This window comes from Rhagoletis zephyria, unplaced genomic scaffold (assembly GCF_001687245.7).
Source record: "Rhagoletis zephyria isolate East Lansing unplaced genomic scaffold, Rhagoletis_zephyria_1.1 Rzeph_scaffold_16722, whole genome shotgun sequence".
NCBI lineage: Eukaryota > Metazoa > Arthropoda > Insecta > Diptera > Tephritidae > Rhagoletis > Rhagoletis zephyria.
In genome coordinates, this window is record NW_016173786.1 from 1 (window position 1) to 11,583 (window position 11,583).

At 37.7% G+C, this 11,583-nt stretch overlaps 3 protein-coding genes across 4 annotated transcripts; 1 reads left to right on the plus strand and 2 right to left on the minus strand.

Moving 5' to 3' along the window:
• Positions 1–6: 6 nt before the first annotated feature.
• On the minus strand, positions 7–3,579 carry LOC108379584 (uncharacterized). Its single transcript, XM_017635939.1, has 6 exons — positions 3,265–3,579; positions 3,018–3,201; positions 1,661–2,951; positions 1,396–1,600; positions 1,165–1,337; positions 7–1,086 (listed from the first exon to the last, which is right to left on the minus strand). The coding sequence occupies exons 1-6, from the start codon at positions 3,386–3,388 to the stop codon at positions 46–48; spliced, it is 3,018 nt and encodes a 1,005-aa protein (XP_017491428.1). The 5' UTR covers positions 3,389–3,579; the 3' UTR covers positions 7–45.
• Positions 3,580–5,173: 1,594 nt separating this feature from the next.
• LOC108379583 (TBC1 domain family member 22) lies at positions 5,174–8,323 on the plus strand. The gene is made up of 9 exons (XM_017635938.1): positions 5,174–5,205; positions 5,275–5,678; positions 5,765–6,035; positions 6,107–6,287; positions 6,386–6,547; positions 7,022–7,208; positions 7,270–7,452; positions 7,511–7,734; positions 7,806–8,323. Coding segments are annotated over exons 1-9 (1,749 nt in total). The 5' UTR covers positions 5,174–5,203; the 3' UTR covers positions 7,941–8,323.
• A 55-nt stretch (positions 8,324–8,378) lies between these two features.
• On the minus strand, positions 8,379–11,100 carry Sec15 (exocyst complex component Sec15). Of its 2 annotated transcripts, XM_017635935.1 has the most exons (4): positions 10,890–11,100; positions 9,735–10,822; positions 9,636–9,671; positions 8,379–9,532 (listed from the first exon to the last, which is right to left on the minus strand). In XM_017635935.1, the coding sequence occupies exons 1-4, from the start codon at positions 11,053–11,055 to the stop codon at positions 8,462–8,464; spliced, it is 2,361 nt and encodes a 786-aa protein (XP_017491424.1). In that variant the 5' UTR covers positions 11,056–11,100; the 3' UTR covers positions 8,379–8,461. The 2 variants fall into 2 exon arrangements, with proteins under 2 accessions (XP_017491424.1, XP_017491425.1); XM_017635936.1 differs by lacking the exon at positions 9,636–9,671 and having other exon boundaries at positions 8,379–9,568.
• Positions 11,101–11,583: the final 483 nt, after the last annotated feature.

An 11,583-nucleotide genomic window follows, 5' to 3' on the forward strand; every position in this document is an offset into this window, starting at 1 on the left:
AAAAAAAAGTATGAAAAACTTTGAGCTTTTGTATTTTCCCCTAGATCAATAGCAATCAGCCGAAATTGTTTCAGATTCCGGCTCGGGTTTAATAACGCATAAAATGTCATCCAAGAGGGAGGCGAGATTTTCATCGCACAAAAACCACTCATCCTGTTTACAATCTCTCTCCTCGAAATCAGAGCATTTAATTGTTGCGAAGAACTCCTTGGCACTAACATTCTCAAATCGCCGATAATAGAATGGATGGATGAGTCGTCGTTCATTATCTGCACACAATTGACTTGACGCTGTAGGCTCAGATTCCCCCTGTATTTGCATTTTTTGCTCATATACCTCCGCCAACAAATTTATGTCTTTTGCATCGAGTATGGATTCGATAATCTCATCAGTATCGAGAAATTCTAAGGTTTCAGGATTACCACTTACGAAGTCTTTAATATTATTTTCCATTTTTAATGATGAAGGAACAGCATTTTCAAGCATTGGGCCATCTTGCATTGATAGATCGTCTTTAATATTTGACTTTGACGCTGGTGGCGATGTAGATACTTTGCTGTTATTGCCCAAATTTTTCTGGTTACTTCGATTACTCGTTGATACTTCCGTTTCTGCTAAAGCGTCATAATCATACTCCTTCAGTTTGCCTAACATTTTTTTAACAAGGACTTTAGCTACCCGGATTACTGCCACATCGCAGTCCTCACTTAGGCACTTCAGTATAACAGCGAAGAAGCCACGATGTGAAAGATCGTTAAGTATTTTGGAAAATCGTAAACGAATTTCTTTTTCATTCAATTGAACAATTTTCCTTTTCTCTTTAGAGAAGGTCACTGTTGGAAAGGTACCATCGATCATACCCTCATCACTCAACATGTTGTGGATTTCACTTTTCCAGCATTTTAAGGCTTCGACTTTTACCTCCCAATGCAAGTCATTAAGAACGCAATAAGAAAGGGTCGAATAAAAAGTATCCCTATAACGACTGGGTATTTTGCGCAATTCATTTAACCTGGTAAGAGTGTGTAAAGCTTCTTTGCGAACGATTCCTTCTGGATCATTATAGAGCACGTCAAATAAATGATCCTAAAAAAAAATTTCCAGTATTGTAATAAAAACTAAATCCTAAATTTATAACGATAAATTTTTCTTTGTAAGACTCACTGGTACATTCTGTTTACTTAAATCCATCTCCCATATCCCATTAATAGCTACAAGCTCGGCGATACATTTTAGTGCAGAAGCGCGCACATAAGGTTCCGCATCATGTTTAGCCATATCGTATACAACCCGGCACATCCAATTTTCGGCTAAGATTTTTTGAAAGGCAGGATATTCTGTATTAAGAAATTTTAAATAAATAACAAACACCTAATGGATGGACCATGTCCTTACTCAAACGAGATATGTCTGCAATTGAGATAACAAGCTCTAAAATGCTATCCCGCACCTCCCAGGCGGAATCATGGCTGCGTTTCATGATAACAGGGCCCATTATAATCAAGCTAGAACCTTGGAGGTTATCTACAAGCAGCGCCATATTCGGGGAGAGGTAATGTTCTATTGAAACTTGTAGCAATTTAAGCGATTGAACGGTAACCTGTAAAGAGGCAAACAAATTATACATGTATTTACAGCAGTTAGTTATTTCATTTCCTACCTTAGTGGGTAAATCATCAACCTGAAGCAGATACAGTAAACAATTGACCAAACAAATAGTCTCAATCGAGTCTTTCCACGTGATTTTAAATCGTTCAATTAACGTTTGCATTGATACTAAAATAGCGTGCACAACACTGGTAAACTCTGCGATAAGTGAAAAGCTTGGTATGTCTTTCAATGTGTAAGGGCACTCCTCTTCTTGATGGTCCAAAATACTCGGATATACCGACATCATAAACTGTTTCAGTGCATATATACAGGCTTGAAACGCAAGCACAGCCTGATCTCGTTCCAATTTGTCTACCACTGACATAATCCCATAAATTGCTTTTAAAGCTAAATCTGCAATCATTGGCGATGACATGTTGAAAAGCACGTCGCGAAAGGCGTAACCGATGCGAAGTGTTAATTCACATATTATTTCGAATACCTTTGATAAATACTTTTCAAAGATTTCTTCTTCGACTAACTCGTGTGAATGTATAAGCGAATACAGTGGCATCAATTGAAATGAGATTAGTTGATTTTCGAAACGTACAGACTCATTTTCGATGAAAACCTCTTTAGGAACCCGAGTACCTAGCTTTTTCCACAATTTATGATTGATTTCGGCTATTTTCAGAAAGCTTACACAGTACTCTTTCGAAACGCAAAATTTCATTTGATTGAATATCGCAACGCCGAGCTCATTGAAACTATCCGGAGAAATCTGATCCCCATTGCATTTATCATATAACAATATTGCAAAATAGTACGATGATAACACTGCCAATATTTTACATAAAAAATGTTCATTATGAGACATTTCGGTTAGCTTCCAAAGCGTGATTTCAATGTCGTACTCTGTCTTGCAGTAGTTTGCAATGTTAGTTTTCTCTTCTGATTCGAGCGTTTGTTGTAGTATGAACGAGATTAGTTCCAATGTTGAGGAAAGCTTATGTTGCAATTCATGATCATCAACAGAAATTACGATGTTCTCATTATGATTATCAAATACATTCTCGTTGACAGGTTTAAAGATCTCCTTCAAAATTTCTTTAACCACATCAGCATCCTTCGTTTTTACATCGAATTTATAGAGCATCTCGTACAGCAAGTGACGCGCTTCACGCACCACATACAATGTGTGATCTTGATTACAATATTCTATAAGAAACTGCCATACTTTCATGGAACGTAAATAACCTAAACCAATGCTGTATTTAGATACTGCTTGCAGTAGCCGAATAATCCCTAATTTGATAGATGGATTGAAAAAGTGCGAATCACGCTTCACTATGGTTAGTATTCTAAAACGAGAAGAATTGCCGAAAGATATTTGCTTATTGCTAAGTAATTAAGGTGATGATGCTCACTTGTCCATTAGTCGCCGCTCCCTTATTTCAATGACGGTCCATTCGTTGGTAGTAAGTAAACCAAAAAAATTGAAAACAAATGAAATTACTTTAGGATTCAACTTGCTTATATCCTCATATATAATGTTTATGCTGCGATCAACATATTCCAACGCAAACGGCGCCTGCAGTAGGTAAGCGTTATCTATAATTTTGTAAATATTATTGAGGGAACATTAATGGATGCTATTGATATGAAACCACCTACCTTTGGCAGCTAAGTGCGATATGAGTTTTTCAAAGTAAACATTATTCGTTGTGACGAAATTCACATCGAGAAAACATTCGAAAATGCGCTTCAAGTTTGTAACTATTTCCAGCTGGGTTTCCATTTTGCAATTATTTATATATATCCATTTGCAGTAATTGATTTGTGTTTGACAAAGAACATTTGGTAAATGTCACGACGTAAATGTGTTTACTGCATTTAAATGCAAAATGTTGTTTGCAATTTGTTATCACGGATCTCGCTATTCCACAAAAAACAGGTGTAAAATAGTGATGGCATGGTTAATCGACTTACCGATTATAATCGGCTATTTTCCTTCGCTTAACGATTTAATTGTATCGAAATTTTCCTTTCGAATAATCGAGCGATTAACCGATTAATTTTGAAAATAATCCAAAGAAACCATCGAAAATTTAGTGCATCACACAACATATCACATAATAATGTATGAGTAAATATTACGTAAAACTATGTTCACATTACCAACGTAAAATACTTAGTTTCGTTTAAAATACCTCACAAAATTAAGTGCGTTCATACACGCGATTCTTTATTTGCCTTGACAGCTTTGTAGCAACCCTGTGTTATTGTTTATTTAACCAAAAGAGATCGCGAATGTGAGTAATTGCGTATATTTTTATATTCTGAGTTGTTTGTGGTAATTTTTTAGATTTTAGATGAGTGATCAAAAGAGAAAGCTTCTGGAAATATTTTACAAACTACCACGCGCGATTATTAAAAACAAAACAGTCCAAACACAATGACATATCAGTTATGGGATACTTTTTTCGATTATTATCGATAAAATTAGAGCCGACACTGATTTGTTCGTGATTTGGTTCTTGGTTTAAGATAAACTACGTACTTTCAACTTAATTTACTGAGAGACTTTACAAAGCGAAATTACTTAGTTTGTACTTAATTTATGCGTAAATTAAGATTGACCTCTAAATTACGCCAATGGGAACATAGTTTAACAAAAATTGGAACTCTTATTACTCAATAATATTAGCAACAATAAAAATGTCACCCCACTCAGTACATACATACATACATATGTAAAATTTTATAAGTTGGGAGGCCTTTTACATTCTCGTATTCTGCAAATTTTTGCGAAAAAACGCCACACAAGCTTAACCTAAGTAGCTACCAAAAAATCACAACGCAGGTATGCACATATTTTCATTTCATTTTCCACACTCAGTGCTGCGCATTTTCTTCGTTTTTATATGGAAGAAAACAGGCAACACCGTTACCAAAAAGAAAACATATACAAATCAACGGTCTTGCAATTTTAAAAAAAATTAATTAATCATGGGCTACAAAACTGCAAACTAAAAATCTTTCTAATAAATGTAATTAAAAAGCTCGAATTTTTTGTTGATTTTTTTTTTATATGGCACAAGGTTTGATATATTTATATGGGAAATTTTCCAATAATGGACCAGGCTTTGAAAAAAAAATGAGGGGGTTTAGAGCGGCTTTTTGTGATTCTAAATCTGATTCTAAATTTTCAAGATATATGGAAGTATTGGATTTTTTAGAAAAGAGCGCCTCAGGCGAAAATTACACATTGTACACAATGCCCAAACCCGGTTCCCGAACCGATTTCTGTTAGTGCATTTGATACCAAACCAAAGAATGCATTTACAACTTGTGGGAATACGCACCAGTTATCGGGAAAATCGATGCAACGCTTGCATCTTCAGTCGAAGTAGGAGCAACTTTTTCTGAAACTTTGACATTTTTATTTAATTCACTAGCTGAACACGTATTTATTTATTCTTAATAAGAATATAATCAAGTTTTCGTAAAATTTGTTTGGCATAAAACAGACCTAGTAAAATACATACAAGAAAATAGGAATATAGATGCAGAAGAATCTACTTGGCAATTACATTTCGGGATAATAAAGCAAATGTAACCTTTTGGAACATATATATGCATGGAATCTTCATGGAACCCAAAAATATATAAATGGTAATTTAGGATATTGGCATTTGCGCATACTATGGACAATAATGTAGAGGGTGCGAGACAAAACGGCAGCAACAAAAGCAGTAACATCACGGCCAGCACAGTAACAGCAACGAAGGTTAATAGCAGTAATATTGGGGTCATCACCAACATTGGTAGCAGCGGTACAAATTCATCATTTTGGAAGAACAGTGGGCGATTGGTGCCAGGACGTCCAAGCCCTAAGCGCGGTGACGACACGAGTTTAATCAGCAGTAGTGTTGACGGAGTTTTGGTTCGTTCAAGCGGTGGCAAAAGTGACGGTATGGTATCCACATTTCGTGATTATCAGCAGTCTGTAAGCGATGCTTGGGACACAGGTGATGACGAATTCTGCATAATGTCAGGAGCAGCAGCAAGTGCTGCTGCGGCAAATGGTAGGTGTAAAATAAAACTGCATGCGTTATTTTCTAATGCAATTTATAAATTTTTTACAATAACTTTGATCACCACATTTTGCTAGATTCGCGAATATCAAAAAAAGTGTCGCAAACAGCGGCGTTGAATGTTATTGAAACGCATCGAAATTCAGCAACCACTTCCACCGTACGCTCATCAGCAGCTACTTCAACCGCAGCTACATCGAGTGCAGCAAACGCGAAATCAACAAGAGTGCCAACCGTGACAATAAAGTCAGAGCAGCAACTACAACGCCACAGATTGCAGCATTCAATCAGTCAAACAAGCGAGGAAGGAGCTCCATCAAATGACACGAAGAACGATACTGAAGCAAGGTAATAAAGATAATTGTACTTAAATAGCCTTTTGTGACTACGAACGTACTGAAATACTCTTTTAATTATAGAATGAAAGTTGTGCGCAATTTTCATGCATATCCGGGACGACCACAGCTACAGAAGTTTAGTTCAAATGCGCAAGAAACCGAATATGAGACTAAAATTGAAAAATTCCAACTGTTGCTAGGGTCGCCACTTTTAGATTTGGTGGCGCTAAAGAAGCTCAGCTGGTCGGGGGTACCAAAGAAGGTATGTGCAACCTCTGTAAAATCGGAATTACATGTAACGTTGCTGAAATCCGCTCAATAAATCAACCAATTACTATTTCATTACTTTTATTTTGGCAGATGCGTGCAGTTAGTTGGCGGCTGTTATCAAAATATTTACCACCAGCTGGGGAGAGGCGCGATGCCGTGCTCGAAAGCAAGAGACAGGGCTATCAGGATTTGCGGCATAATTATTTTAGAGTCGACAGCCAGGACGAATCGCAACAGGACACCTACAGGCAGGTGTGTAATGAGAGTGGTTTTTGAGCCAATTGCATTTGAATAGGAAATTAAAACTTACAGCTGCCTAACGTCGTTTAAAGTACAAAACCGCGTATCGTTATTCTGCAAAACCGCGTAACTGACAAAAATTGGATTTGCTCACACAAGCTCTTGGCTCAATCCTTATCCATTCGTCCTAAAATATACTAGCCAGAAATGCGTTTGCTTTATAAAAAAGAGAACCATTTTGAAATATGGGTATTTTTACTCTTACTTGCATTATCTTGGTTTGTTAATACGCGGTTTTGTACTTTAAACGACGATATATATATGTATTAAAGGGCTGCAAGAGTTAACTCATGAATTCATCCCATAACTCAAGTCTAACTCAACAGCGGCGCTAGACTCGAGGTAACTCACGAGTTGATTCTTGCAGCCCTTTAGAATGTATATGTATATTTTTTAATTAATAAACATTGAAAATGTTCTATTTAGATACATATCGACGTGCCCCGTATGAATCCACAAATATCACTATTTCAACAAAAGCTCGTGCAGGAAATGTTTGAGCGAATTTTATTCATTTGGGCCATACGTCACCCAGCCTCGGGATATGTGCAGGGCATAAATGATTTGGTGACCCCATTTTTTATTGTGTTCTTGCAAGAAGTATTGGAGCCAGGTAACTTAAATAAATATAATCGATTTAATGCGGTTAAATCGGAATTTTTTCCCTCAAATAGGCACCGATTTGGAAAAATTCAATATTGATAACCTATCAGTGGACAAAAGGGACGCCATTGAAGCAGATTCATTTTGGTGTCTCTCCAAATTTCTAGATTGTATCCAGGACAACTACATATTTGCGCAATTAGGTATACAAGAGAAGGTAAATCAATTAAAGGATCTTATACAGCGGATTGATGGTACGTTAAGAACAAAACATTCGCGTGTCCAGAAAAGCTGTAGTATGATTAATTTTAGGAAATCTGCATCGCCACTTGCAAGCACACGGCGTGGACTACCTACAGTTTTCGTTTCGTTGGATGAATAATTTACTAACACGTGAGCTGCCACTGCATTGCACCATACGCTTGTGGGACACATACCTCGCCGAGTCTGATGGTTTTGCACTCTTCCATTTGTATGTATGTGCGGCATTTCTATTACATTGGAAGGATAGATTAATGCAACAAAACGATTTTCAAGTGAGCTAGACTTTCGAATTAGTTCAGATTGGCGTTCGTAAGCTTTTATTTAACCACAAATGCATTTTTAGGGCCTCTTGCTGCTGCTACAAAATCTGCCAACCGAAAATTGGTCCGACCGTCAGATAAATGTTTTAGTTGCGGAAGCGTTTCGTCTCAAATTCACATATGCGGATGCACCAAAACACCTAGAAGTGAAAAGTTGACACCAGAAAAGAGAATATATTTACGAATACGTGGCATAGATTTGATTAATGTTATAAATGCAATTGTTCTAGTACCCTGAAAAAAACAGAAATTGGGTAAGGCAAACAATCACGAAATTAAATGATGTGCAACTGAATCAATAAGACAGACACATACAAACATATGGCATACATATAAGGTTATTATAATAATAATTATATATTATTACTAATACTTTGTATATATTACATCAAAATATTTAACTCAATGATGCATAAAAAAATTGTCAAAGAATTTATAATTATGTCGCATATATATATGTATCATAACACGGAACGTAAACAAAGTTGCAATTCTTTTATATAAATAATACAATTATAAATAAATTTAAAACAAGAAAGCAGCTCAACGAACGGAATTCAATTATAGCTGAAATACAAAAGTTGCGTTTGTTCAGGCCAATATTATAATTTTTTTATTTTATGTTATCTATTGCGCTTATTACTATAAAATTTTCCCCACCATAAAAGGCACTTCACATCTAAGTTTGCCGCTCAGTTAGATGCTTCAACTGTTTCAGCACAGTGTCCAACAGCTTCTTTTTGTCATTTTTACGTAACACTGAGAACATCGTTTTCTTATCTGCCTCGCGTATCTTTTCCAAAATGGTGATAATCGATTGGGGATGGACCAAGTGGTAACGATTTTCTTGCTTGCCATAATCATGCAAATACGTACTCCATTCCTCCATTATGAGCAAGTCAAGCAGTTGTCGGTTTTTGAGAAAAAATTTGGAAAGTTCGCCTTCCCGCAAACCAGGCACGGGCTCAGATGCGGCAAAGAACTCGCATTGCAACAGATCCAAATTGATTTGCTGTAATGCGCCAGTTGAAATTTGCTTCACTTCTTCATCGTAGAGTATATCATAGATTTTGTTTGCAATGTGTTCACAAGTACGCCGACAAGCTGTTTGCGCAATGCCCGGTAACTTAAAAGCAAAACTATCAAATGTACTCTTCAAATAGGATATCATATCGGTGATGTAAGCGGAAGCGATGCCTGGTGGTTCAATGAGCAGCCAATCGTAGGCTGCCAAGTCGAAGAATTCATCCATTTTGGAGCATATGCGCACACCAACTTGTTTCTCAGCCTCTTGACGTGCCACATGAAACATAGCCGAGGGTGTTTGCGATATATTGCTTACCGTGTTCGTCATGTGGCAAACGAACTCATCTAAAAATGGACCAGCCTTTTCCAAGTATTGTGTATCGATGATAATTTGTATAAGTTGTGGCAGCGCAACGCTTGGATTGCGAAACACCATGGAAAGACAACCACTAAAGCTGCGTGTCAGTAACAAATTAGCTGCTTTACGCACCATTGCAGCCACTTCATTGGGCGATAGTGTTAGCTCTTCGGCAAATTTCATGCAAGCGTACATGAATTCTTTAGCCTGATGGTAGACCTCGGGTACCATGCGTGAAAAGGGAAACTTCTTGGGAAAAGGCGCATTTTCGAGCTGCTCCGAATGGAATGGAAAGCGTTCAATGATGGCCTCATACTCCTCTTGACTTTCAACGATCATGGGCTGGAATTGCTCCTTGTCCAGTATGTCACGGAAAACATGTACCCAGCGTTGCAGAAGTACCTGTAAAAAAGACAAGTTTAAGCACATTATTAAAAAATAAGTTNTGGAATTGCTCCTTGTCCAGTATGTCACGGAAAACATGTACCCAGCGTTGCAGAAGTACCTGTAAAAAAGACAAGTTTAAGCACATTATTAAAAAATAAGTTTTGTATATCAGTCATTCCACCTCATTGTAGTGATCGCGCATATTGTGCAAGCACTCGAATAGCATGTTCACCGTGTAGCCATAGCACTTGAAAGTGTTTATTGACAGCATTATAAGGTTTTTTATGCGCAGAAGTATGTTAGGATCGGTGCAGGATGACGATGCCATGCTAATTTCATTTACGAATTTCGTTAAGGAAGTGGACCACAAGTCCTCCAAGTACGAAGTTGTGACCACATCACCAGCCGTATTCTTCACATGGTCTTCCACAATGAAAAAGCCAACAATAGCACAGATATAAGTTTTGTATGCCTCCAAGTTGTCGTGCATGCCTGGCGGCGGTTGCAAAACCAGTTTTGACTGATCGCGCCGCTGTTGGCGATAGTCCTTTTCAAAGTATTCACGCTGCCCTAATACCATATAAATATGCAAGCAACGGTATATTGGCGAGAAATCTATAAGATCCTGTGCACTTAAATCGTTCTCCTCTTCGCGATTGTCATGCTGCAGCAACTTCTTGTGCTCCTCAATAATAGCATTTATATCACGCTTTTGCAGTTTTTTTGTATGCGTTATAGCTACTTCACCGATTTTGGGCGAAAATTTACGTATATTTTCCAAAAATTCGCGAAAGTCTGCTTCGGCAGAACGCCTAATATTCTCTTTGATTACTGGAATGGCTTGCCGTATTTGAGTTGCAAAACGATAGTTGCTTAGTCCAACAAGATGCTGCGATTCTAACGTTTCTAATGTGCGCAATGACTGGTAATATTGTTTGTTATTTGCTTGTTGGGTAAATTTGATGTAGCACTCAAGTGCCGGCAGACATGCTTGGAGCGCATCAATAGCGCTGGCTAAGTTTGATTCGATTTGGCGAGCGCGCACTAAATCTTGTCCTTGCTGCAACACCGTTGCACTCATTTGCTGCAATGAGCGATCCAATGTGTGTACCTCGTCATGTAATTGCTTAGCTTGTGTGCGCACTTGCAGCAGTTCCTGTATGGAGTCTATGAAGCCTTGGTAATATAGATTGCATATGCGTTCGATGTCCTTATCATGGCTGCGAATACGCTGCTCCAGCTGCTCCGATAGGGACTCAGTATTATTGCCTTACTCAGAGATAGAAGAAAACTCAATTGTGGGGGGACGTTTTCTACTTATTAAATAATTATGTACCTTCCAAAATAGAGCGGAATGTTGGTCCCCAATAGTCGTCCACAGCCTCAATGTCCTGCACAGTGACTTTGGACATAATTTCACAGTTTTTTGGCGTTATTTTGGAAAAAAAAGAGTACGGATAAAAACGGCTGGCCAACAAAATTTTGTCAATTGGTAGTCCCATCAAAATCTCGAGCTTCTTCCACAAAGCTACACTCACAATAGTCACTCTGAAAAAAATCGCACACTGTCTTCAAAAGTCAAGTCTCAACTCAAAATAAAACGTTCGTCAGAAAACGCGAAACCCTATTTCGTAGGACATNCAGGGACTCAGTATTATTGCCTTAATCAGAGATAGAAGAAAACTCAATTGTGGGATGACGTTTTCTACTTAATAAATAATTATGTACCTTCCAAAATAGAACGGAATGTTGGTCCCCAATAGTCGTCCACAGCTTCAATGTCCTGCACAGTGACCTTGGACATAATTTCACAGTTTTTTGGCGTTATTTTGGAAAAAAAGAGTACGGATAAAAACGGCTGGCCAACAAAATTTTGTCAATTGGTAGTCCCATCAAAATCTCGAACTTCTTCCACAAAGCTACACTCACAATAGTCACTCTGAAAAAAATCGCACACTGTCTTCAAAAGTCAAGTCACAAGTCAAAATAAAACGTTCGTCAGAAAACGCGAAACCCTATTTCGTAGGACA

Excerpts from the sequence above, each read along its gene's own strand:
- LOC108379584 (XM_017635939.1), bottom strand. The coding sequence starts at position 3,388 with ATGGAAACCCAGCTGGAAATAGTTACAAACTTGAAGCGCATTTTCGAA. Across the intron at positions 2,952-3,017 it reads GAGCGGCGACTAATGGACAA|AATACTAACCATAGTGAAGC; the intron begins GTGAGCATCATC and ends TTCTCGTTTTAG. Across the intron at positions 1,087-1,164 it reads TAAGTAAACAGAATGTACCA|GATCATTTATTTGACGTGCT; the intron begins GTGAGTCTTACA and ends ATTTTTTTTTAG.
- Sec15 (XM_017635936.1), bottom strand. The coding sequence starts at position 11,055 with ATGGGACTACCAATTGACAAAATTTTGTTGGCCAGCCGTTTTTATCCG. Across the intron at positions 10,823-10,889 it reads ATTCCGCTCTATTTTGGAAG|GCAATAATACTGAGTCCCTA; the intron begins GTACATAATTAT and ends TCTCTGAGTAAG. Across the intron at positions 9,569-9,734 it reads TGCGCGATCACTACAATGAG|GTACTTCTGCAACGCTGGGT; the intron begins GTGGAATGACTG and ends TCTTTTTTACAG.
- LOC108379583 (XM_017635938.1), top strand. Across the intron at positions 5,679-5,764 it reads AAGTGCTGCTGCGGCAAATG|ATTCGCGAATATCAAAAAAA; the intron begins GTAGGTGTAAAA and ends ACATTTTGCTAG. Across the intron at positions 7,209-7,269 it reads GCAAGAAGTATTGGAGCCAG|GCACCGATTTGGAAAAATTC; the intron begins GTAACTTAAATA and ends TCCCTCAAATAG.